The 26,534-nt window shown below is 50.0% G+C and overlaps 4 protein-coding genes across 4 annotated transcripts in view; 2 read left to right on the forward strand and 2 right to left on the reverse strand.

Moving 5' to 3' along the window:
* LOC116824745 (uncharacterized) overlaps positions 1-26,534 on the forward strand; it is an 864,335-nt gene that overhangs the window by 580,345 nt on the left and 257,456 nt on the right. Inside the window, exon 4 of the mRNA XM_075070357.1 lies at positions 12,722-12,848. Within this exon, the coding sequence (XP_074926458.1) occupies positions 12,722-12,848 (127 nt within the window). The remainder of the gene's footprint in view (positions 1-12,721; positions 12,849-26,534) is intronic.
* LOC116829256 (uncharacterized) overlaps positions 1-26,534 on the reverse strand; it is a 385,131-nt gene that overhangs the window by 280,071 nt on the left and 78,526 nt on the right. The gene's annotated exons all lie outside the window — the stretch shown is intronic.
* LOC116824014 (uncharacterized) overlaps positions 1-26,534 on the forward strand; it is a 585,485-nt gene that overhangs the window by 189,104 nt on the left and 369,847 nt on the right.
* The window catches only part of LOC142047429 (uncharacterized), a 252,647-nt gene that overhangs the window by 180,715 nt on the left and 45,398 nt on the right, over positions 1-26,534 (reverse strand). The gene's annotated exons all lie outside the window — the stretch shown is intronic.

The raw sequence follows: 26,534 nt of genomic DNA on the forward strand, positions 1-26,534 counted from the left end.
AAAGGAGACAACTGTTTCTGAGTTTCAGGAGTGGAACCACATGAGGAATTTGCTACAATTAGTTGATACAGGGGAAAAGGAGAAAATGTGAACAGATTTCATATCAATGTTTTGTTAGGTCGAGAGAACCGAGGCAAAACTTGCTACCGATTTATCTCATCACAGTAGTCAAGAATTGGATGCGCAAGGGCAACATTTAAGCTTTTGATGTGAATAGCCGATAATTAGAATGGGACTATCTCAGGGATATAAGTGGTAGAGGGAGCCCAGAACCGGATCGCTAGAGAGAGAGCCAAAACGGGGAGAGATTGTCAAGCATAGAGCACAGACATTATCATGCGGTTGAAGTATGGCGAACAGCATTTTTGGGTCTTTTTTTATCTAGGCTGCCTATACCTCTCCCACCTCCCTGTCCTGAATTTTCACAATTTACTATCATGGCACCCTAATTGGAAGACACCTAGGAGGTATTAGTCCAAACCCCCCTGCCAAAGCAGGACCATCTCAACTAAATCATCCCAGCCAGGCTTTGTCAAGCATGGCCTTAAACCTCCTAAGGAAGGAATTCCCCACCTCCCTAGGGAACCGTTCCAGTGCCTGTCACCAGAACCCTCTCTAGTGAATAGTGTTTCGCCTAATGTCCAACCTAAACCTCCCGCCACTGCAAACTTACGACCATATGCTCCTTGTTACTGTTCATCTACAAGGGCTACCATCTGAAACACGGCCTACGAGCTCCAAATCCTCTTTGGGACTCCCCTTACGGGTAGCTAAAAGCAGGACATCAGTATTTTAGCAATGAGGAGAAAATGGAGCAAGTCTTTGCTAAGGAGAACAAGCTCTGGGAACTTTCACAAGGCGTCACGTGGGAGGGGAAGTGGGGAAGCCGTTGGGCGTTATGCAACACATGGCAATACCAACACGAATCCATGTCCCAACCCACCTTTTTTGCCGGAAAGTCAACGTGGGACAGGCAGCCCGGGGGCCATGGGGCTCCACAGGGGAGAGGGGGACTGGGTAATCTGGGGCGGGGCACATGGGGCCCCTGGCTCCTCTCCCCCACCCCAAGTGCCCCTTATCCATGAAGGCCCCCATCCCCGCCCCACAGCCGCCCCCGGGTCTCAGGCCCCCCCCCCCACTAAGCCCCCGACTGTTGACCTTTTGGGGGGGGAATGACGTCAGGACAACATAAGATTGATCGCCTGACAAATCGTAGCTGCAGATAACATGGGTGGAGATCACAAATCCCCCCCCGCAGGTCTCCTCCTTACCTGCAGCCTCCGGCTCAAGGGGGCTTGGTCCCCAGCGACAGCCCCCCCCCCCACCGGCGCCCCCGGCTGGCAGGGGAGGGGATAACGCACGGGCTCCCCCTCGGCGTAGCAGTTACAAGTAAGTCTCGGGCCGGCGACTTCTGGCCCAAGACCCATGGGGAGAAGCAGCAACTCTAGCCGGAGAACCGGATCTCACCAGTGTCTGTGTAGTTTCCCCCCACAGCCGCAGCCCCGGGGCCGCGACCGGGCTTCCGTGTATTTCCCACGATACCCGTGTGCCCCCGGATCTCACCGGCTCCGGTATTTCCCACGTCCGTGGCCCAGGGCCCCGGTCGCAACCGGCCGCGTGTATTTTTCACCACGGCCCGGTCCCCGTCGCACCGCCTCTCGTGTATTTTTCCCACCCCGGGCCCCCGGATCTCACCGGCTCCCGTGTATTTCCTCCACGTGCAGCCGAGTTACCTTCCGGCCCCCGGGTCGGACCGGCCTCCGTGTAATTTCCAACAATGAACGGGTTCCCTAGGGAGGTGGTGGAATCTCCTTCCTTAGAGGTTTTTAAGGCCAGGCTTGACAAAGCCCTGGCTGGGATGATTTAGTTGAGATTGGTCCTGCTTTGAGCAGGGGGTTGGACTAGATACCTCCTGAGGTGTCTTCCAATTAGGGTGACCAGATAGTAAATGTGAAAAATCAGGACGGGGTGGGAGGGTAATAGGAGCCTAGATAAGAAAAAGACCCAAAAATCTGGTCGCCCTACTTCCAACCCTGATATTCTGTGATTCTATGCTTGAAAATCTCCCCCCGTTTTCTCTCTAGCGATCCGGGTCTGCTCCATTATCCCTGAGATGTCCCATCTAATTATCGGCTATTCACATCAAAGCTTAAATGTTGCCCTTTGATCCAATTCTTGACTATTGAGTGAGATAAAATCGTAGCAAGTTTTGCCTCTGTTCTCTCGACTTAACAAAACATTGATATGAAATCTGTTCACATTTTCTCCTTTTCCCCTGTATCAACTATTGTATCAAAATTCCTCATGTGTTTCCACTTCCCTGAAATCGGTGACAAAGAATCTCAAATTCCTTATATTTGCCTCCTTTTTCATTACTCACTAAACACCGATGTCAAATTTCAGATCTTACTGTGTCCCATGGAATGATGGAAGATTGATTTGAAAAAGGTCTCTCCGTTGTGCAGGGTTATTTTTCATGGCAGCCTGTTCTCTGTTTTGGAGGGAACCTCTTGCCCAGAGTCATTCTTCATACTAGAGGTTGCAGGGGGTTAAATTATCCCCACTCACTTTCTCCTGATCAGCCTCAGGGGTCCATCCAGGCCGGTATCTCGCCAGTAGATCACACTCATTGGCCCATCCAGCCTGATACCCTCTCTCTGAGAACCAGCCCAGAAACTGTAACCCTTCCCCCACCCGCTGTGCATGGACTCTTATCATACAGTATCATGTGGGACTATTCCCCCTGCAACCCAGCCGAAGAGCAGTTTGTGAGCTGAAGCAGGAGCGTAGCCTGTCCCGTTTATTTTCATTGTCAACGCAGATTCTAATATTCCTTCCACCAGGCCAGAATATGCACCATGGCAGAGATCCCTGCCTCCCTCTTCCTGCTGTGAGAAAAGTTACAGGTTCCTGATGGGGAAACTGAGGCACAAAGTCAGTAAGGTTCCTGCTGAAAGTCCCAGAGGCTGTGTCGGAGCTGGAGGGGAACCCTTAGAAATGCCTTAACCACATCACTGCCTTTCCTCCCAGACGTGTCCCCTCTAGGGCTGGGGAAGCAGTCCCTGCTCAGTCACTATCCCTGACCATAGAACCCAGGAGTCCTGGCTCCCAGCCTCCTCCCCCCACCCCATTCTAACCTGTTAAATCCCACTCCTTTCACCAAGCAGCAAATTCAGGAATTAAGGCGATATTTAAAAATAGGCTTGAAAGGATTGGATTTTTAATCAGTCAATATCAGCAAACGTTGATTTCACTGTACAAACACAAATGAAAAACCCATTTTGATTAGAATAATCTAAAGTCACAGAGAGGCACAGTAAGGGGGAAATGCTGTTTGAGACCGTCTTAAATTGCTTTAATGATATTTACCTTTGTACATTTGTTGATGGTTTGTATCTGAGCAGTTCTAAAGCTGTAGCTTGAATCTCAACATCTGTCATTGAATAACTGTCTGGCCCCAACCCAAATTCCCCACAACTGTGAAAATTTAAATCCATAAAAGTGGAAAGGCTTCAGTAAGTAAAAAAAAAAATCAAATTCTGCCAAGTTTACTTAAAAGCAATCCCAACATGCTAGGAAATCAAAATACCTGCATAAGGCACCTCAACAACCTTAACTCTGCCCTGTAGTGACAGCAGGCCATAGCTGCAGTGTTAGGATCAAAGCATTTTAACATGTGGGGTCCCACATTCAATTACCGTGATCTGTAAAGACACAGGCGACCTTTCCCCTCAGGGTGCCAGCTGCACTGGGTTGTTCCTTTTATTGTTAATTCCCTGAAGTGAGCCGATACATAAAATTCTGTTTGAGCTAAAGTGTCCCCTTCAGATTTCAGGCACGTGTCTATTATTTTGCCAGTAGGGCCAGGCCCTGGGAGAGACAGAGCTTTGGCTTCATTTAAACTTGGGGTTGTAAGCAGCTTCCACAATTTGGCCCCTAATATTTACATTTTCCCCTGTCCTGTTTAAAAAGTCCTGGGCAGTGGAGAGGGGCCGGTGTGTGCTGCAGGGTCTGCAGCTGAGTCTCACAAATCCTTATAGCCCAGCAGAGGGACGGCAGGGATTGGTGGGTCTCAGGGGATTTAATAATAAACACGCCAATGTCATAGCTCTTAATGAATTGTCATCTGACGATTCCCGAACACACTGGCCAGCCCCGGGAGTCCAGGGAGGGAATACGATTAACCTCCTTTGGCCAGCGGGGACCCAAAGCACAGGAGCTTTTCGTGATCGACTCGCAGCCACCCAGAGTGAAATTCAATTCACTTCATGGGGTAAATCCCGGGTCACTGGGCTGTGCAGGTGAAATGCTGAGTTGGGGAGGTGAGTTCCCGCTCCGTTTCCCAGGCGTGGGACCCTAGCACGACCCCTGCCCACATCCCAGTCACCGGCCTTCCCTTGCAGTGATGGCATCTGCCCCACTTGGTGATCCCAGAGCCCCCTGCCATGGGGCACACAGGGGGCAGAGTCCCTGCTGCAGAACCGCTCCTCCTCCAGGCCATGTGTGTAATGGGGGGAGGTTACTCTGGGTCTCCAGGCTGGGGGTGAGTTTCATCCCCAGAGAGAGACGGGGACAGAGCAGGAAGTAGCACCCCTGTGACCCATTCCCTGCCCCGACCCCACACCCAGAGGAGGGAGAAGGCCCTGGGGGCAGGCTGCTGTCTCCCCGGGCTGCTGTGAGAGGAACGCAGTGCCCTCTCGCACAGCCTGGGGTGGATGGGAAATGCCGTTTCCTTGTGGGGGGTGAAAAATATTCAGCCTGGAGTTCTGTCTCCCCTTCGTGGCTGGTCCATGTCCAGGCACAGCCGTGATCTGCTGTGGGGCGATGCAGTGGAGGGGCCTGGGAGGGTGTGTGCCTATTTATTTCTCTTGTCTCTGCCCGTTTCTCTCTCCTTTCCCGTGTGTGCCTGGGACGCCCAGACACGGGCTGGGGAGGGGTTATTCATGCCCTTAAAATACACACTGCTGCTTGCTCCACTGCGATCTGCTGCTGCTCCATTTCTCGCTTCCCCTCTGCTGGTTTTTCCAGTTCTCCAATGCCGATTTAAAGTCCCCTCGCATTTGGGGCACTTGCCCGCCCATTTCATCTCCAGCGATTTGTCCAGGCGTAGGTGGGAAACTTTTTTTTTTTTTTTGCCCCTGAGTCATTCCCCAAATGGGATGCGAGTTAGTGGGTGCTGCTTGGGAGAGCGACGGCTGTCTCTGGGGTGGGGCAGGGGGGCTATTCCGTGCCAGCAACAGGGCGTGGATGAGGAACAGGAGGGAAAGGGAGGAGCAGGTGTCCCCCATGGAGACTGCCTAGCCCCAGGTAACCTAAGTCTGCCCCCTCGAGTTGGCAACAGCCACTGGGTGTTATCTCCCTGGACTCCGGCTGCACTCGCTGTGTTAGGTGCAGCTGCGCTGAATGGTAGAGGGGTTAGCTGGAGCAGCTTGGTAGAGTTGTGATGTGATGAATTCTGGGCATTAATTTGAGGAGTGTCACAGAACTGTGACTGTGATATGAAGAGAGCTGGGTTTGGGTGTCCCTCCCCCATGGGTATGATCAAAGAAAAGAGGGGTACGTGCATCTTGTGGTGCCAATCTGCATCGTGTCAGTAGCAGACCACAGGGGTCTGCTTGCCATGGGGATTGTCAGCGGAGAGGTGGGATGGGAGCACCGTCTGCGTGCTCAGCGATGGGTCCGGGACAGTGGAACGTTAGCTGGAAATCTTCTAGGGAAGGGTGGAAGGGCTGCACAAGGGGCCGAAGGCATTGTTACATTTACCGAGGATACGTCTGCCCTGGAGGTGCTACAGAGGCACAGCTGCACCCGTGCTTCTAGTGCAGACGCTGTAAACTGGCGGGAGAGAGCTTTCCCATCGATTTATTAACTCTAGCCCCCACGCCCAGCAGGAGCGGTGGTGGTGGGAGAAGCTCTCCTGCCAATTGCATCATCTACGCCGGTGCTTGGGTCAGTATAACTTATATCACTTGCGGGGTGGGTTATTCACATCTCTGAGCAATGCAAGTTACACTGAAGTAATTTCCAGTGTGGACATGGTCCAGGAATGAGATGGTTTCTCGGGGGCAGGCTGAGTATTTCAGTGCAGAACTAATGTCAGTCCCTCTTGTCAGCCTAAAACCCAATTCTGTCTCAGCAGCGGACAGGGGGTTGTGCTGCAGTTGTCATGGGCCCTGTTATCTGAGTGATATGCACCATCTGCAACACCACAGTGGAAGTGTGGGAGTCATCAGCCATCACAGAAGTTCAGGGTTGGAAGGGACCTCAGGAGGTATCTAGTCCAACCCCCTGCTCGAAGCAGGAACAACCCCAACTAAATCAACCCAGCCAGGGCTTTGTCAAGCCCGACCTTAAAAACCTCTAAGGAAGGAGATCCCACCACCTCCCCAGGTAACCCATTCCAGTGCTTCACCACCCTCCTAGTGAAAAAGTTTTCTTAATATCCAACCTGACCTTTCCTGCTGCAACTTGAGACCATTACTTCTTGTTCTGTCATCTAGTACCACAGAGAACAGTCTAGATCCATCCTCTTTGGAACCCCTTTTCTGGTAGTTGAAAGCAGCTATCAAATTCCCCCTCATTCTTCTCTTCGCAGATAAAACAATCCCATTCCTTCCAGCTCTGCCTCATAAGTCAGTTGCTTCCAGCCCCCTAACTCATTTGTTGCCCTCCGCTGGACTCTTTCCAATTTTTGCACATCCTTTCTGTAGTGTGGGGCCCAAAACTGGACACAATACTCCAGATGGGGCATCACCAATGTCGAGCAGAGGGGAATGATCACATCCCTCGATCTGCTGGCAATGCCCCTACTTATACAGCCCAAAATGCCGTTGGCCTTCTTGGCAACAAGGGCGCACTGCTGACTCATATCCAGCTTCTCGTCCACTGTAACCCCTAGGTCCTTTTCTGCAGAACTGCTGCCTAGCCATTCGGTCCCTAGTCTGTACCAGTGCATGGGATTCTTCCATTGTTTGTGCAGGACTCTGCACTTGTCCTTGTTGAACAGCATCAGCAGGGCTGGCTCCAGGCACCAGCATCCCAAGCAAGCGCTTGGGGTGGCAATCTGCAAGGGGCGGCAGTCCATGTGTTTTTGTCCTCAGGCAGCGCGCCGGATTGCCACCGTGGAGGGCAGGGGCAGTCCATGCGCCATTAGGGCAGCACACACGTTTCCGTGGCGGTGGCAGCTTCTATGTTCAGCTATCTGTGGCGGCAGCTTCTGTCTTCCGGCTGAAGACAGAAGCTGTCGCCGAATTGCCGCCGCCGCGGAAACGAGCACACCGCGTAGGGGCAAAAACAGTAGAGCTGGCCCTGGCGGACAGCAGTGGAGGCTGCAGAGCCTCGCACAATACCCCTGCCATCGCCAGTTGCAAGGGTCCAGCTCCATGAGGTCTGGGGCCAGGTTCAGAGCCGGCTCCTGCTGAGCCGTCCCCAGTGGGCCGAGCAGGGCCCGTGGAGATAGGAGCGAGGACACTCCACATGCACCAGCGCTGGGCCGCAGCTCAGTCAGGAGAGTGCCAGGGTCCCGTGTAACTCGGGCAGTGCCTGGGGGCCGCCAGCTGGGGCCGATCCATGGCAGCCTCACAGAGTAATGGGTCAGCTGGCCCGGGTGCGGCTGGAGGGAGAGGTGTCCCCTTAGGTGGCCTGGGCCTGATGGAGGGAGGGGCGGGGGACATGTGTTACCCCCATGTAGCTCCCCCCGGGGTCCGGGTACCACTCCCTGTCCCATTCCAGGCCCGCCCTTCCTGAAGCCGGAACGTTTCTCCCATGGCCAGGTGCACCGGTCGGATGAGTTGCAACAGCACCGAGAGGGTGGGGTTTGGGGTTTCCGAGAGTTTGTCGCAGGGAGCTCGAGCTCAGTCCTGGCAGGTCAGTGGCATGCGCTGGGATCTGCGTGTCACCCCGCTAAGCGCCCCAGCTGGCCTGGGAGAGCGGGGGCGGATGGGTGGCAGGAGCAGGTCAGGGCTGAGGGGAAAGTAGAGTTTGCGCATGCCACCCTAACAGCACATGGACTGCCCCCACTGTCCGTGGCGGCAATTCGGCGCGCTGCTTTGCTCGGTGAAAACAGTAGAGCTGGCCCTGAGCATCAGGTTTCTTTTGGTCCAGTCCTCTAATTTGTCTAGGTCCCTCTGTATCCTATCCCTACCCTCCAGCGAATCTACCACTCCTCCCAGTTTAGTGTCATGTGCAAACTTGGTGAGAGTGCAATCCATGCCATCCTCCAGATCATTAAGAAAGAACAAAACTGGCCCCAGGACCAGAGTTAGGGATGCACGGGTGTGTACCTTAATTCTGTATTTCCTGGTTATTACACGTTTGAGCTTTGCTGAACTGGAAGGACACAAGATACTTCTGGGAAACCTTAATGCTGTGTTGACAAAAGTGTTTTTCCCCTCAGAAAACTTCCAGGGATTTTTTTTTTTTTTTTACTGTAACTAGAAATGTTTGCTGTAGGAGATAGTGTTAATTCAGGCCGTTATCATTCTCTCCTAGGTTGTAATTGTAAGCATAGAGAGGTGAAGTGTCTTGCCCAAGGTCACGCAGCAGACCAGTAGCAGAGCCAGGAATTGTCCCAATCCATCCATCTTTCCCCTGGGACTCATAGTCGCTGTGTGATTCTTAGCTGTTTCTCCCATCGTCCCTACATATTGTTACTGTGCATTGGGGATGATGTTGGTGTTTCGAAATGCTTGCACTGTCTATTCGCTAACGGGAGCGGTGGGAGACATTTCAGGCATGCTCTGTGGCCCAAAATCTTGACAGCTTTACGACATCATGTCCTGACCGGGCTGGGGGTGGTCAGTCCTAGTGACTGGAGCAGGATTTGGGAGCCAGGAAGTGGGGTAACTGGTCAGAGCGGAAGTCAGGAATCGGGAGGGTCAGAGCTGGAGCTGGGAAGCAAAACTGGGAACAAGGTAGGATCAAGGCACAGGAGCGCCTGATGCGCTGTGGTTACAGTAACTCTCTGTGTACAAGAGGAGACTGGTGCGCCGCTATCTTTCGCCCCTACCCTTCCCTCCAACACTTCCAGCTCCTGTCCACGCCTGGCACCGGAGAAGCCATGAGCACATAAGAAGATAATACCTGCTTTCTTCTGCCTTGTGCAGCTCCGTACGCAGATCCCAGGCAGGAGCTTACTGGAGGGCCGCATGCTACCCTGCATATGTAGCCCAAGCTGCAGGTCCCACACCCCCATTTCCAGCTGGGACTCCTACCTCTGCTTTAGCCAGCTTTCCCAGGGCCCACCTAGTCTATCCTGCTACCTAGCCAGGACCCCTGGCCCACACGGGGGTGACATATACCTTAACTATTCATTTCCTGGATTTCGGAGGATTGAATTTGTTACCTTCCGTCCACCCCTCCCCAACATCCCCAGTCTCAGCTCCCACGGGGCCAAGGAGAGGGGAATCACACTCCTGCAGATGGACGGAGCCTCCTTGACATTAGGGAAGAGAGGTGGCAGAGAGATCCGCTCACACTGTCCCAAGAAGGGCAGAGTACCTCAGATCCCAGGACAGGGAGAGGGACTTTTCCCCCTGCCGAGGTGCAGGGCCTCCCCGAGATCCCAGCACGCACAGCTGAAGTCAGAAGTCCAGAATCGGGGCTGAGGGTCAGAACTGAGTTACCTGGAGCGAAACAAAAACCAAGGCAAGGCTGGAAACTAGCAGGTGCAGAAGCTGTCACAGCCGTGGGGAATGGTGTGGGAAGACAACTGACTCTGCCATGGGTCCTGCTTGCTGACTGTACCCACCCTCGGCAGCCTTAGGGCCAAATTTCTCAGGGTACCTCTGGTGGAGTTCTCACAAGGATGTTCTCAGCTGGTTTCCCAGATCACTCGGCCAGATCAAAGCCTTCCCAGTCCACCAGAAACTGGGGCTTTCCCCTAACTCATTGAGAGTCAAGGATTTGGTGGACCAAATCCCCTTCCTATCGATAGAATCTTATGGGTGGTGGTGGTGGGCTAGAGCAGTTTGGGGTTCCCAGTCTTGGGCTTCAAAAGTGAAATGTGAAAGATGAGATGGATCTTCAAGAGCTTGAGCAGCCGTAACTTGACGGCTCCTGGAGTCACTGGTTCTGTAATATTGAAGGGGGCCAGAACTGGATAGTCCAGTTTGGCTTGATCTAAAGTTCTGGGCAGAAAGCTGCAGCTTGTCCCCTACAGACAGATTGGGGGCAGCACACATGGTGCTTATAGGCTTGTTTAGTGAACCACAAGTGTCCCTTGAGCTCCTGGTCCACCTGATGTGGCGGGAGGCTATATCTGTGGTGGCTGGTATTCGGTAACTCACGGGCGAGTCTGGGGTTAGCTATTGTTTGCAAAGAATGGGCTATGTTGGATCATGGCATGGCTTGCATTTCAGTATAGCACAGGAGGGAAAAGCCAGTCACCCCCGGTGGTAGCTCAGAAAGAAGCAAAGATACTTCTTGATTAGTTTGCCTATTCGCCTGCGAGTGAACGATGGATTAGGGGAGGGCCTTGATGCCAAGGACTCCCAATATGATGCCCGTTGGTAACCTGTGATAGCAGAAGGCATTTTTCTAGCTGGAGCTGAGCCATCTCCTGTGTGGTAGGAATGGTACGACACAGGATGAAGCGCACTGTTGTTGTTAACAGGTGGATGACAACCAGGATTACTGAGTGTCCTTGGGAGCACGGCAGCTCTGCAGTGACGTCCACTGAGAGAGTCGATCAAAGCTGTGGATTCCTGGGCAGAGGTTGGAGGAGATCTATGGGCTTCAATCCTCAGTTCTTGGTATGGGTGCGCAGGTCGCAGGTTTGCAGATAATCTTAGATGTAAACTCAGAGGCCTGACCACCAGAAGCTCATTGAGACCAGACTCCAAGTCTTTAGCTGGCCAAAAGTGAATTGTGACAATGTTTCAATACCTTAAGCTTAGGTTGTTCCTCTAGAACATAAAGACAACCTTGCAATGGGGAAACCATTCTGTAGTTGAAACTCTGGTTCATGTTGGGTTGGGTACCTGCATCATTCAGGGTCTGGGTCGGGAATGGGTCATCGAGGATCAGGTAGTGGATGGAAGACATCACACAGCTGACAATAGTCCCGTTGACAGAGTTGGATGCCTTGAGCATGGTGATGGAGCGTTCTTCATCAAGTGCGAGAGACTCAACTCCACAGAACAGGGCATCTGCTTTCCCGTTTCTCATTCCCGGGTGAGAGATTACAACAAAATGTAAGTGAGAACCAAAGTGGGGTCCGCTGGTCCCTCTTCTTCAAATTCACGTAGCAGTCCCTAGGTATTCTGAGTTCTTATGGATCATCAGGACTTGGAGTAGGAATTGGGGTCCTTCTAGGAGGTGGCACTACTCCTTGAAAGCCACCTTTTAAGATAGTATCTCCTTCCCCAAATATGGTAATTGTTCTCTGTGGCGGTTAGCTTCCAAGATTAAAAAGCATAGAGTGGATTTGGTTGTGGGGGCCTGCATGTTGAGATAATACTGCACCAATGGCAAAGTTCGAGGCATTGTTCTTGATATAAATAGTGGGATCTGAGTGAATCAGGATAAGTGAGAAGGTGAATGCACTTTTCAGTCAGTCAAGGGCTGACTGATTCTCTGTGGACCAGGCAAAATTGGATCCCCTTTTTCTCGGTGAAACCAGGCTAGAGAATCTTTTAATAAATTGCCTGTAGAAATTGCCAGACCCCAGGAATTGTTGCTCCCCTGTACATCACAGTTGGATACTGTCAGTCTTATGTGTGTCCAAGTTGAGCCCCTCAGGTGTGACCGTCTATCCCAAGAATTTCATTGTCTCCTTATTGAACTTGCATTTCTCAAGTTTTGAGCAGAGGTGGTTGGTCTAGGCGTAGACTCTCCCAAGATTGCAAGCATGATCAGGAGTCGGAGCCCAGGGTCAGAACCTGGTTATCTGGAGTGGGGCAAGCCTGGGAACAAGCAGGTGCAGGCGCTATCACAGTTTTAAGCAGCTGCTGTTGCTGCTGGACATAAGAGTTGGTCTGCTGACTCTTCCAATCAATCACACAGTAGAGCCAATTAGGCAATTTATTACACACTAGCTGCACTCCTTAGGTTGCAAAGAAACTGGTTCTGCTGTAGGCCCTGCTTTCAGACTCACTGCTTGCAGGCCCTGGTTCCCGACAATCATCTTTTTTTTAATAGAACAGAACTATTTACTGAAAAATGTTGCCTCTCCTGCATTATTGTTGATCCTTCTACCATTTCCATTTAGTAATGTACCAATACCATGGTTAGGATTTGTTTTGTTCTAGTACAATTTCAAAAAGTTCTTCTTTATATCATCCTTAACTCTGCTGGCCCTAGAGTTCGCCTTGTGTCCCTTTGCTTCCCTTTTCAGTTTTCTACAATTCCAGGCTTTTGACTTATATTCTTTCCTATCGACTTCCCCTTTCTTTTATTTGTTATATATTGTTTCTTTATTTTGAGGGAGTTGGGATTCCTTCCAGGGGGCAATAGCAGGACCCTGCTGGGGGCTCCATCTACTGTATCAATCTCTGGTTAGTAGATGTGTGATAGACCGTGGCTCCCTCTGTCCTCTGGGTGGGATGAGAGGCTCTCTTTCTCACCCTATCCTGATGCCTCCTAGCTGCTCTGAGAAGCATGGGGGTGGGACTCTGTTACCATGCCACTCCAAGAGCTTCCGTTTCACCGGCCCTGCTCTCCCATAAATAGTGGGGTTATCACTAGGGCAGCAGGTACTGACTGGGGAATTATTCTCTTTCAGGGGCCGGTGACCTTCGAGGAGGTGGCTGTGTATTTCACCAGGGAAGAGGGGGCTCTGCTGGACCCCGCTCAGAGAGCCCTCTACAGAGACGTCATGCAGGAGAACTATGAGAATGTGACCTTGCTGGGTAAGGATTCCTGTCCCTTGAGTTATGAATCATTGTGGGGGCTTGCTTTTATATGTTTTGTCATCAGATAATTTTTGACAGGTTTCTATACCCCCCTTCCCTTTTTTTTTTTTTTGCCTTATGTCCTGCCCAGGTATCATTTTTGGATATGTGAATTTTTTTTGTGTGCTATCGGCCATTTTGGAAAAAAAATGGCATTTTTACATTTTATTTAATTTATCCTTTCTGGATTTATGAGAACTGAATGGTAACTTTCCTACCTCTTCCTCATTTTAAGAGGCAATTCTAAATGTACTATGTCGTGCATGGATTGTGTAGTGGTCAGATGAGCCCGTCTGTTGATAGGAAAGTGTATACGGTGCCGTTTGGGAGTGAAGAGAGAACAGGGGGCGGGGGGAGAAGATGCCAGTAGGTGGGGAGGGCTGAGGCTGTGTAGGGAAGGGATTAGGGCTAAGGCCTGGTCCACACCTGAAACATAGGTTGACCTAGCTATGTTACTGAGGGGTGTGGGAAAAAAAAAATCACATCCCTGAGAGACATAGTTAAGCCAACCTAAGCGTTGGTGTAGACACTGCCAGGTCGATGGAAGTATTCTTCTGTCAACCTAGTGGGGCAGAGCTCCGACCATGTCCCTGTGGGTCCTGCGCTTCCAGGCAGTTTACACTAGGCACAGGGGCTCACTGTGACCCTCCACGTAGCCCTTCTCTCTGTCTACTGAGCCCTTTTCATCATAGGCCAGTAAGGAGGTAACTCCCACCGTCTCTGTTGTCCCTGGGGGCTTATTTCAAGGTTTCCGGTGTAGGGCTTCATGAGCCATGGGAGTAAGGGGTAGGCTGGGTCTCCCAGGATCACTATGGGCATTTCAACATCCCCCAGTGGAATATTCTGGTCTGGAAAGAAAGTCTCTGCTTGCAGCTTGCTATACAGGCCAATGTTCCAGAAGATGCACGTGTCATGCACCTTCCCTGACCACCCTGCTTTGATATCAGTGAAACAACCCTGGTGATCCACAGACACCTACAATACCACACAGAAGAAGCCCTTTCTATCGATGGGGCCAAAATAAGGATACGGGTGCCATCTGTCACTCCAAAAGAGTTAAGGAATCCCATTCCTGCAAAGCCATGCACTATTTCATGCACATTTCCGAGTCACAGTCCTTCGTAGCAGGATGCAATGAATGGCCTTGCATGCTTGCGTGAACGTGACCCCCCCACAGTCAACTTCCCAACTCCAAACGGATTCGTGACCAACCTGTAGCAGTCTGGAGTTGCCAGCTTCCACACAGTAATTGCCACGTGCTTCTCCACCGACAGAGCAGTCTCATTTTGGTGTCCTTGCAGCGCAGGGCAGAGGCGAGCTCTGTTCACAGTTTCAGGAAGTTGGCTTTGTGCATCCAAAAGTTTTTCAGCCGCTGCTTGTCACCCCAGATCTCCATAACAATATGATCCCACCACTCAGTGGTTGTCTCCCAAGCCCAGTAGCAACAGTCCACCACGTGCAGCTGCTCCACGAATGCCAACGGTAACCTGGAATTGTTTCTTTCCATGGCACACAGCAGGGCAGGCGCTTTGGATTCCTGTTCAGATTTGCAGCTGATGAAATACTGTATGATTAGCCACATTGTGTAACCATGGCACCACGAATGTGCCTGGCGGGCAATAAAACTTGCTGACTGCCTTTGTCACTGAACCATGTTTGTGCTTGTCTTTTTCATAAGTAACTGAGGTTTGCTGAATTAACATGCTGCATTACTTACTAATTACACTAAAGTTTTAAGGACAGAAGCAGGAAGCACCCTGAACACCATTACTAAGGCAATGACGCTGTAGCTTTTAGCCCCCTCCCACACACACACACGTTTTTCCCCTAAGCCCTGTGACTCTGCCACCTTTGCTGAAATCTTATGGTCCTTGCACCAACAATACGCTCCATCCCTGCCACAAACGTGTGCTTTCCAGTGATGTCATTGGTTGGGAGGGAAACTTCTGGGGACTGAAAGGGTCTCACTTCACTCACTCGCCTTCCGCAGGGACCACAATCTGTCTTCCCTGCAGGTGCCTGGGATCTATGAGTCAGTGCCTCCTGGAGTCGCATGGTCTGGTTCTTTTTCACATTCTCCTTTCCCAGAAGAACCAGAGTCTGTTGCACCTAAATTATTGTATTTAATTCACTGGAGTTATCCACATGCTGAGGGAAATTCATACCCCCTTCCATTGCATCTGACTTACTAGCATCCTTATTTCCTCAAAATGTGCGTTCCTGACATATAATACCCCTGACATACTGCATTCTGGGACCTCTGTGCTCCCTCTCCTTCCTTACTGTGCTGAACCCCACCAGCCAACGCTCCCCCGTTCCAGCTCTCCGTCTCTGCTCCTTTCTCTGCCAGAAAGAAGCATTTCTCAGGGGACTTACCCACTGTCTGGAGTCTTCACTGTCTGGGACATGGAATTATCTTTGCTGTGTTTTTGGAGCCTGTTTGATGAGCCACAGGATTGATGGGGATGGTTAAATCCTCCAAAAGCAGAGCATCCAGCACCTTCAAGCAACTTGGGAGTTGGGCCTGGTTACTGGCTGGAGTTAAAATAATAGAACTTTGTTTTTTCTGACAAGTGTCCCATGAATTCAACTGATGTCCCTTGTCTTCTTCCCGAGCAGGGCTTCCCGTTTCAAAACCTGATGTGATCTCCCGGTTGGAGAAAGGGGAGGAACCCTGGGTCCCAGACCTCCAGGAATCAGAGGAACAAGAGATCCTGAGGGGTGCCTGCCCAGGTGAGGAATCATTAAATGAACTCAGAAGCTGTCAGTGCCTGAAGGAAGGAGCTGGGATTTCCTACAAAGACCTTGTGAGCTCTCTCAGTTCAGGATTTTCCCCAGCATGTGTCATATCCTCAGGGCAGATGTTGCTTATGACTTCCTGCCCATTCTGACTGACACCTGGCAGTAGCTCCTTCCCTGACTTGAGTGTTTGGATAGGATGTGGAAACAAAATTTCTCCCCTCTGGGAAAAAAAGTTTATGTAATTCGGTTCCTGATTTTTCCCCCTCTCTCCAGCACTTACTTTGGTTTCCTCTCCCATTTTCCATTCCTGTTTGTGGTGTCTCTCTGTATCCCAGCAGGTGATGGGATGGTGAGTGAGAAGGAAGGTCAGAATCTTCAGCAGAAGGACGATGTGCAACTGGAACCACACCGGATATTATTGCTAAGACCCAAAGGGAATGTGTGCAGAAGTCTTGAGCAAGGAAAATCGTATGAGAGTCAGCACAGGCCAGAGAGCCAACCAGCGGAGAAAGAGGGTAAATCCATTAATTGTCAGGCAACTCACAAAGACCTCAGGGGAACCACAGAACAGCACACAAACCTCACAGAAGAGGGAAAAAACTCATGCACTGAGTGTGGGAAAAACTTCCGAGGACGCTCAGGCCTTAGTAATCATAAGAGAATCCACACAGGAGAGAGACCCTATGAATGCAGCGAGTGCGGGAAAACCTTCACTCAGAGTTCTCACCTCATTAGACATGAGAGAATCCACACTCGGGAGAGACCCTACAAATGCCGTGAGTGTGGGAAAAGCTTCACTCGGCACTCAGACCTTATTACACATCAGAGAATCCACACTGGGGAGCGGCCCTACGTATGCTGTGAGTGCGGGAAAAGCTTTGCTCAGCGCTCAGCCCTGACTAAACATCAGAGGCTCCACACAGGGGAGCGACCCTACGAATGCAGTGAGTGTGGGAAAAGCTATACTCGAAGCTCTGACCTAATTACACATCAAAGAATCCACACGGGGGAGAGACCCTATGAGTGCAGTGAGTGTGGGAAAACCTTTACTTGGCGCTCAGCCCTCACTACGCATCAGAGCATCCACACAGGGGAGAGACCCTATGAATGCAGTGAGTGTGGGGAAACCTTTGCTCAGCGCTCAGCCCATATCAGACATCAGAAAATCCATGCAGGGAAGAGGCCCTATGAATGCAGCGAGTGTAGGAAAAGCTTCGCTGAGAGCTCACACCTTATTACGCATCAGAGAATCCATACAGGAGAGAAGCCCTACGAATGCTGTGAGTGCGGGAAAAGATTCAGTCAGAGTTCATACCTTACTAAACATCAGAGAATCCACACAGGCGAGCGACCCTATGAATGCAGCGAGTGCGGAAGACGCTTCACTGACCACTCTAGCCTTACTAAACATCAGCGAATCCACACGGGGGAGCGTCCCTATGAATGCAGTGAGTGTGGGAAAACCTTCACTGAGAGCTCACACCTCATTACGCATCAGAGAATCCACGCAGGAGGGCCAGCCTATGAATGCGCCGAGTGCGGGAAAAGCTTCTCAGAGCACTCAATGCTTACTAAACATCAGAGAATCCACACAAGAGAGCAATGCCATCAGTGCTCTGAGTGCGGGAAAACCTTCTCTCAGCGCTCACACCTTATGAATCATGGGAGAATCCACACAGGGGAGAGACCCTATGAATGCAGCAAGTGTGGGAAAACCTTCACTTGGCGCGCAGCCCTTAGACATCAGAGAATCCACAGCGGGGAGAGGCCCTTTGATTGCAGGGAGTGTGAGAAAACATTCACTGATAGGTCAGTTCTTTCTAGACATCAGAGAATCCACAGCGGGGAGAGACTCTATGAATGCAGCGAGTGCGGGAAACGCTTCACCGAGAGCTCACAACTTGTTAGGCATCAGAAAGTCCACAAAGGAGATGATAAACCATAAAAACTGTATCTAGGGCTGTAAGTTTCTGTAATAGTCCTATGACTCACGGGAATATGTGTCCCTCCTGCCAGGAATGTCAGTCAGCTCAAGGTGTGGGAGATAAGGGTGATCTCAACTAGCTATATCAGCATAAAAATCTACCCAGGCCTCATCCCCACTAGGATTTTCCATGGAGTTAGGTAGCTTGTGTTAGCTATCCTGATGTAAAAACACAACTAATCTTACAAGAACAACATTGCTCGTGTCTAATGTCCAGGATTCTCTAGCACGTTTAAAAAAATAAAATATAATGGAGCTATACCAATCTCCTAGAAATGGAAGGGAGCCTGAAGGGTCATTGAGTTCAGCCCCCTGCCTTCACTAACAGGACCAAGTACTGATTTTGCCCCAGATCCCTAAGTGGCCCCCTCAAGGATCGAGCTCAGATCCCCGGGTAATGCTCAAACCACTGAGCTATCCCTCCCCCATGACCTGACCCCCTCTCCATTTCCTAGTCAAAGCCAATCTGGAGCATTACGTTTATACTCTTCCTCCCACTGCAAAGTGACTGTTAGAGCCATGGAGTTCACCCTTTGGAACAGATCGTCTCATTCCCAGTTGCTCACACATTGAAGTTGGGTGTGCTGAAGAAGTTTTGTATCATTTTCCACGTTTAAATATAACGGGGAGCAGAAGCAGGGTGGGAAAGGTGTGGTTTCAGCCTTTCTGGCACCTGAAGATGATGGGTGATTTGCAGGGATTCTATCCTGTTGCAGTGTTACGTTTATCTTCTTCACATTCTGCCAGTCTACTTCCCAAAATGTCACTTGAAGAGATGGAGTAGGGAGCGGGGAGGGTTGGCCTGTTGATGTTGCATGGGAGTTTCACTGCATTAATCCTAGATGGTGGTGGGATATCAGCATGTGACTTTGCTTGAGGGATGTTACTTGAGCACATAACCTGAGCCCAGGAGGGAGTTGGGGGCCAAGTGACACCTTCTGCCCGGGAAACTGGACAAAGGCTGGAGGAGACGGCTGGAGGGTGTTTCTGTTTTGGAACTGGCTGGGGAAATGGAGGGAGGTCTGGGCTCTCCAACCCCCCAAGCTGGACCTGACTGAGGAGTCCTGTTTCCTGTACCTACAAGTCCTGCTTGGGACGATGTTCCTGTCACTGGCTGGCGGAGAGTCACAGTGAATCGCAGGAAGTGGAGGGTTCAGGGCCCTGACTCCCCCACGCTCCGTGACAATGAGGACTTGCTGGTAAAATAGAAATTAAATAACACAGTGACCTGCATCCACACAATAACAAAGCTAAAGGATGAAGTGGTAAGAGTCATTCAGGGAATCCCAGCAGCAGAGAAGACAAGTTGGTGACCTGCTGTGAGACTTCTTTGTTTCTGTAAAATATTTCACTAAATCAAGCCTCCTGCAGCACCTCGGTGGGTGACATCAGGCAGAGAGGAGCTGGGGTGACTAAGCATTGGGGTGCCTGTGCCTTTAAGACCCCAGCCCTAGGAAGCCCGTGCTGGGAGGTGCTGTCGGTGGGAGGGACAATGAAAAGGCCCCTCTGTACCCCCATATTTTTGCAAACACGAGTGTCTCAGCCCACCAAGGTAACTGTTACCCCCTCTGCCCAAGCCTCTGTCACCATCTGGCAGCTCCTTCCCCCTGGGCTTAATCCCATGCTTCATTCTCCCATCACTCATTTTGCACCTCAGTCCCCTCCTAACCCTGCCTCTTGACCTCCCGCAGGCCATTTCCGCCCCCTCCTCGATCTGGCCACCCCCTCCTCGATTCTGCCCCCTCTGAACCCCATAAATAGGAGTCTGCAGAAGCTGATTCCAAGTAAGGCAGGTGAAGGTCAGTGGCTTCAGCAGCTGTTACTGAGCATGCTCAGTGCATCTGAGTAGCCAATTCCTACAGGTAGCAGTTTCTCACACTACACTGAGGCAGCGGCTTCATCACTGTCCAGTCCTGGCCGGCGTGTTCCCTGCCCAGGAGCAGATCCCCGGGGCTGCGCAATGAGTGCTCCTGGAGCCTTGGTGGGTTCTGCTCCTGCTGCCCAGCGCTGGCCCTGGGTCTCTCTGGCCCCGGAGCCTGCAGCTCTGGGCCGGGCAGCAGAGCCTGGGGCTGGGTCCAGCTGGAGAAAGTCCCCACCTCGGATTGGCGCAGAAAGAGCTTCAGTGAAAGTCTGTCCCTGGCCCGGCCCCGCTGGGCCACAGCAGCAGCCCGGAGCTCAGCCCCGCTCCAGCGCACTCTGGAGGCAGCCAGCACAGCAGTGTCTCTACCCATGATTTCCCTACACTGTTGTAGGGGGGCTACCCCTCCTAATTCCCCACCCCACAGTTTTGTTGAACTAGTTACAAGCCCAGTCTGGTGCGAACTTGCGACTTTCTCACCACAGGTATTTACATTGGGACAATACATACCTTACGTCAGCGCATGCTATAGGTGCCCCTGCCCCACACTATGCAACATTTTACGGCTGACTTAGAACAACGCTTCCTTAGCTCTCGTCCCTAATGCCTCTACTCTACACTGAGGATGTCTTCAACATCTGACCCATGGAAAAGAAGCCCTTGAGGAATTCCACCATGATTTCAACAATTTCCATCCCACCATCAACCTCAGCCTAGACCAGTCCAGACAAGCAGCCCACTTCCTTGACACTACTGTGCTAATAAGTGATGGTCACATAAACACCACCCTATACCGGAAACCTACTGACTGCTATACTTACCTTCATGCCTCCAGCTTCCATCCAGGACACACCATACGATCCATTGTTTACAACCAAGCGCTAAGATACAACCGCATTTGCTCCAATCCCTCAGACAGAGACAAACACCTACAAGACCTCTATCAACCAAAACCCACCTGCTGAAGTGAAAAAACAGATTGAAAGAGCCAGAAGAGTACCCAGAAGTCACCTACTACAAGACAGGCCCAACACAGAAAATAACAGAACCCCACTAGCCGTCACCTTCAGCCCCCAACTAAAACCTCTCCAGCGCATCAAGGATCTACAACCTATCCTGAAAGATGATCCCCTCACTCTCCCAGATCTTGGGAGACAGGCCTGTCCTTGCCCCCCAACCTGAAGCAAATACTCACCAGCAACCACAGACCATAGAACAAAAACACTAACCCAGGAACCTATCCTTGCAACAAAGCCTGATGCCAACTCTGTCCACATATCTATTCAAGTGACACCATCATAGGACCTAATCACATCAGCTATGCCATCAGGGGCTCGTTCACCTGCACATCTACCAATGTGATATATGCCATCATGTGCCAGCAATGCCCCTCTGCCCTGTACATTGGCCAAACCGGACAGTCTCTACACAAAAGAATAAATGGACACAAATCTGCCATCAGGAATCATAACATTCAAAAACCAGTGGGAGAACACTTCAGCCTCCCTGGCCATTCAGTAACAGATTTAAGGGTGGCTTTCGCAACAGAAAAGCTTCAAAAACAGACTCCAACTAGAAACTGCTGAACTTGAATTAATATGCAAACTAGATACAATCAATTTAGGCTTAAATAGAGACTGGGAATGGCTGAGCCATTACACACATTGAATCTATTTCCCAATGTTAAGTATCCTCACAGCTTCTTGTCAAACTGTCTGAAATGGGTCATCTTGATTATCACTACAAAAGTTTTTTTTCTCCTGCTCACAAACAGTTCATCTTAATTAATTAGTCTCTTAGAGTGGGTAGGACAACCCCCACCTTTTCATGTTCTCTGTGTGCATAAGTATCTCCTCACTATATGTTCCATTCTATGCGTCCAATGAAGTGGACTGTAGCCCACGAAAGCTCATGTTCAAATAAATGTGTTAGTCTCTAAGGTGCCACAAGAGCTCCTGTTCTTTTTGCTAACACGGCTGCTACTCTGAAACCTGTTTTATTAACATGAACAAATAAATCCAAGCATGCACATCACTAAGGCTAAATGACTATAGACACCACTCAGCTAAGGGTTAAACAATACGGTGATAAAGTTCAGGTCACATCAGGAAATCAATGAGTTAACAAGGATATTGCATTGGAATCAAGTCATCGATTTAGTCAAACCATCAGGTTAATACAGCAGGAAACCAACCCTTATAAACCCCTAAAAGAGCAACCCACGAAGGCAGGTGCATAGTTAGTGATGCCGAAACCCCAATCAGAGATTTTTACCCAGGCCGTGCAACCCAGATTTAGCCAGCTGAATATCTCAACACTGAAACCAAATTATTGGTTATATTTAGCCTACAACCTCAAAGCCAATTACAGTTTTCTCCTTGGATTTCACTATTGTGTAGCCAATACTTCTCCTCACCCTCTTGCTCCAAAACACATACAACCTTAGTAAAAGTTCAAACAGCTCTCGCTGAACAATACATACCTGACAGCTCAGATCCTTGCAATGCTTCTATACGTTCAGTCATTTCATAGGGCAGAGTTTTAAGATGTGCGCGCACCCCCCCCCCAATAGAAAGGTTGGGAGGTCTCCCAAGTTCATAGAAAGAAACAGACACAGAATATAAAAAGGAACAAAATGTTTCTAAGATTATAAGGGGTTGGATCCCTGCACCTCTCAGTCTTTGGATTCACCTGGAGCGGGAACTGTAGCTGCAGTTTAGGAACCAGGTAATGGCATAGATGGGCTAGCAGGGTTTTCAGGTACAGGAAGACTAGTGAAGGCTGCATAGCCTGTCGCTGTTGTGCTTCATTCCCCAGAGGGGATCAGTCCTGGGATCCTGGCACTCAGTCTCTCTGAGGCTATGTCTACACTGGAAGAGTTACAGCACTGGGAGTTCAGTGCTGCTCAGCGAGTGCTGAACGAAACCGCTATTGTGTGTTCACACTGTCAGCTGACTGCCCAATAGCATGTTCACACTTGCAGCACTTGCAGCGGTGTTGGGAGCGGTGCACTTTGGGCAGCTATCCTAATGAGCATCGCTTCCTCTTCTGACACTAAGAGTTGTGGGAAAGCAGAGGGGGTTGTGGGTCCTGTCCCCATGCCCTGTGATGGGCTGCTTTGCATCCCAGCAATCCCAGTGCTTCTGTCCACATTTGGCACCATCTTTCAATGGTTGGTGTACTGTGCCTTCTGCCTCTTCGTGCTGCAGGAATGGATCCCACACTGTGGACCAATATGCTACATGTCACGAGTGGCAGTGGACTTATTCATTAAACTACAAAGGCAGAGGAGTTCGACACTGATCTCGCCACACGTAGTAGTTACGAGAGGAGATTGCTTGTGGCATTCACGGAGGTGCTGACCACAGCGGAACGCCGCTTTTGGGCTCAGGAGAGCAGCACTGTGTGGTGGGATCACATGGTCATGCACATCTGGGATGACGAACAGTGCCTGCAGAGCTTTCGGGTGAAGAAAGCCACATTCATCCATCTAGCTCAGTCTGTCGCCTGAGAGTGACCAGTGCCAGATGCGCCAGAGGGAATGAACAGAACAGGCTTGATGACCTGCCACATGAAGGTCTTTCCCCCTTATCTTTAACTTTATTGTTGTTGATTCCTACTTATCCTATCTTACCACCCCTCCCCTGAGGCCTCTGGGCAAATCAGGTGTGAACCACTCCTTTGGTACAGATGTGTCCCAATCCAGCTGAATTGAGGCAGACTTTGGGCCAATGTCAGTTTGGAAAAGGACCGCTTAACCCAGCAGGTTTCTCAAAGCATCTGTTGATGTGAACAGCATGCAGTGGGGATGTGTGAACCCCAAAGATATCAAACATGAAAGAAACACAAGGCCAGTTTTGAGGAGGTTTCCAGAGCCAGGCCTGAGGGTTAAACAGCTGTGCTCAAACGGAAAAGGGGCCTCAGCACCTATAAAAATAACTGGTTGCAAATACAAAACAAAAATAACATTAAAAAACCAACCCCAAAAAAGAACCAACCCAGAAAAGCTCCCATCACACATCCATCACCACTGTAGATTTTGACATCTCCTGCCTGATGCGACATCTTTGCTTTGCAGACAAGAGACCTGGAGAAGCCTGTGCCTGTTACCCTCTAACTGGGTAAAAGGTTCCAAATCTTGACTCAAGTAATTTTCCTCTTAACAGAAGATTTAAAATTTATGAAAATAAATTCCATTTGAAATAGAAATAATTACAGTCTACACTGGGTCTCTATCCTCACATGTTATTTCTCTGACATATTCTCCCACTCTAATTCCTTTGGAGTGAGGGTTTAATTTCAGGATTAGCCTCCATTTCCTATGTAGTAGGAGGGGGCAGGGAGAGAACTAGAAGAAAACCTGAATTATATTGTAACACTGAAAGTTAGCACATCATCAGCCTCTTCTGTGACACTAATTAACTTCATGTTTAATTTCACTGTTGCTGATAACTTATTCAACAATTACAACATATAAACCCATAGGGCAGTTTTCTCTTAATTCCCATTTCCACCCACTGAGCTTTGTGTGAAGTCACATTCTACAATAACCTAGGAGCCTTCCATTTCTGTGAGTTCATTTCTCCCTAGGGCTTCTCCCAGAAGTGAGGGTGGAAGGGGTCTCACACGACGTGGGAAGGCTGCATCATGAGAAAAACCACCTGTGCTCTATTTTCACACTTTCTAACCTTTCAAAGTAACAGCAGGAGGTGGAGAAGTGATACAAATGCATTAGACTTAATAGCAAATCGAAGACACCAAACCACAGACTCGGGACTCAGTATTCATGTATCCTGCAGTCTGAACTTGGAATCGGATACATTCCCTCATTGGCTACCATCATTTGCCCTTGTCCAACAAGGAAGCCAGATTGGGACCCATAGGCACGGAATGGCTCTGAAGGAATCAGCTGTTGCCTGGCAGTTTGCCTGGAGGAGTTCCCACAGAGTGTTTTTGCCTTTCAGGCTTCTGTGAGAAGTAAATACAACATCTGAGGATGCTTTTAGAAGGAAGATATGGACACTGAGCCATCAGCTGTTGTGACCTGCACAGGATGTGCCATGTTTGTCTTTCTCCCACAGTATAGAAGTGACTTTGTCTGTAAAAAGTGCAAACTGGTCTCCATATTAGGTTAAAGGATTAGAGACGCAAGTATCAACCTTGCGTTGCATCAGAGAAAATGAAGACTTTTTGCACAGAAGTCAGCATTTGGTTCTGGAGGCAAAACATGCCAAAGAATCAGAGAGGGCAGCACAGAACGGGGAAGAAACTGGCACCATGTGACCCCCAGAAGAAGAATGAGGAGAACCCATGTACCCCCGATGCAGATAGAGGTAAGAAACCGTTCTCAGGCTCTCTGTACAGGTTCTACTGTGGAGAATGATTTGGAAGAGCAATCCAGCGATCAGAAGGAGACCGCATTGACCAGAAGACATGAGATGCATTGTCCTAGGGATGGGGGTTCCATGACCACCACTCCCAAGAGGAGGAGACGGGTGGTGGTGGTGGTGGTGGTCGGGGACTCTTCCCTAATGGGGACAGAGTTATCCATCTGCTGACCAGACCGAGAGACTCGAGCAGTGTGCTGCTTGCCTGGAGCTAGAATTCAGGATGTGACGGAGTGTCTGCCAAGACTGATCGAGCCCTCGGACCGCTAGCCCTTCCCACTTCTCCATGTGGGCACCAATGATACTGCCAAGAATGACCTTGAGTGGGTCACTGCAGACTACGTGGCTCTGAGAAGAAGCATAAAGGAGTTTGAGGCACAAGTCATGTTCTCGTCCATCCTCCCTTTTGAAGAAAAAGTCCGAGGTAGGAACTATCGAATTGTGGAGGTAAATGCATGGTTACGCAGGTGGCGTCGGAGAGAGGGCTTTGGATTCCTTGACCAAGGGATGTTGTTCTGGGAAGGATTGCTAGGAAGAGATGGGATCTACCTAATGGAGAGGGAAGAGTATCTTCGCAGACAGGGTTGTTAGCCTAGTGAGGTTCACCAGGGATGGTGACTTAAGCCCTGAGGTAAGTGGGGAAGTGGGATACCAGGAGGAAACACAAGGAGGATGCAATGGAGGGGCCTCCTGATTCACACTGGCTGATTCAATTGGCTAGTTATCTTAGATGCATGTAAACCAACGCAAGAAACCTGGGAAATAAGCAGGAAGAACTGGAAGTCCTCGCACAGTCAAAGAACTATGATGTGATTGGAATAAGAGACTTGGTGGGGCAGTTCACATGACTGGAGCATTGTCATGGATGGGTATAAACTGTTCAGGAAGGACAGATGGGGAGGAAAGGTGGAGGAGTTGCACTGTTATGTAACGGAGCGGTATGACTGCTCAGAGCTCCAGTATGAACCTGGAGAAAAGCCTGCTGAGAGTCTTTGGTTTAAGTTTAGAAGTGAAAGCAACAAGGGTGATGTCGTGGTGTGTACATGCTATAGACCACCAGACGAGGAGCATGAGGTGGACGAGGCTTTCTTCAGACAACTAAACAGAAGTTTCCAGATTACAGGCCCGCGTTCTCATGGGGCACTTCAATCACCCTGACATCTGCTGGGAGAGCCATACAGCAATGCACAGACAATCTAGGCAGTTTTTGGAGAGTGCTGGGGACAATTTCCTGGTGCAACTACTGGAGGAACCAAGCAGGAGCCTTTCTCCTCTTGATCTGCTGCTTACAAACAGGGAAGAATTGGTAGGGGAAGTAGAAGTAGGTGGCAACTGATGGGCAGGATCCCCTGTTAGGCTAAGATGAGGGGGAAAGGAGTCCAGGAGAGCTTGTAGAGAAATCTCTGTATCAACTATCTCTACAAATCTTTATAACATTGCACTGTGTTATCTTGTATTAAGTATCTTTCTATATTAAGTATCTTTATGACATTGCATCTTGCACAATGTTACTTTGTATTTCATATGACTTGGCATTGTGCCTCTGTCATACAACTTTGTATTAGAAAATTGGTAGAAGACTTTATATCAAAATGTTATAGCCCCTAAGGATAGTATAGTTAAAGTGAAAGAAACGTGCCTTTTTGTTAAAAGTAGAATAAGATCTCCCCCCC

This window comes from Chelonoidis abingdonii, chromosome 11 (genome assembly GCF_003597395.2).
Source record: "Chelonoidis abingdonii isolate Lonesome George chromosome 11, CheloAbing_2.0, whole genome shotgun sequence".
In the NCBI taxonomy this organism is placed as follows: Eukaryota; Metazoa; Chordata; order Testudines; family Testudinidae; genus Chelonoidis; species Chelonoidis abingdonii.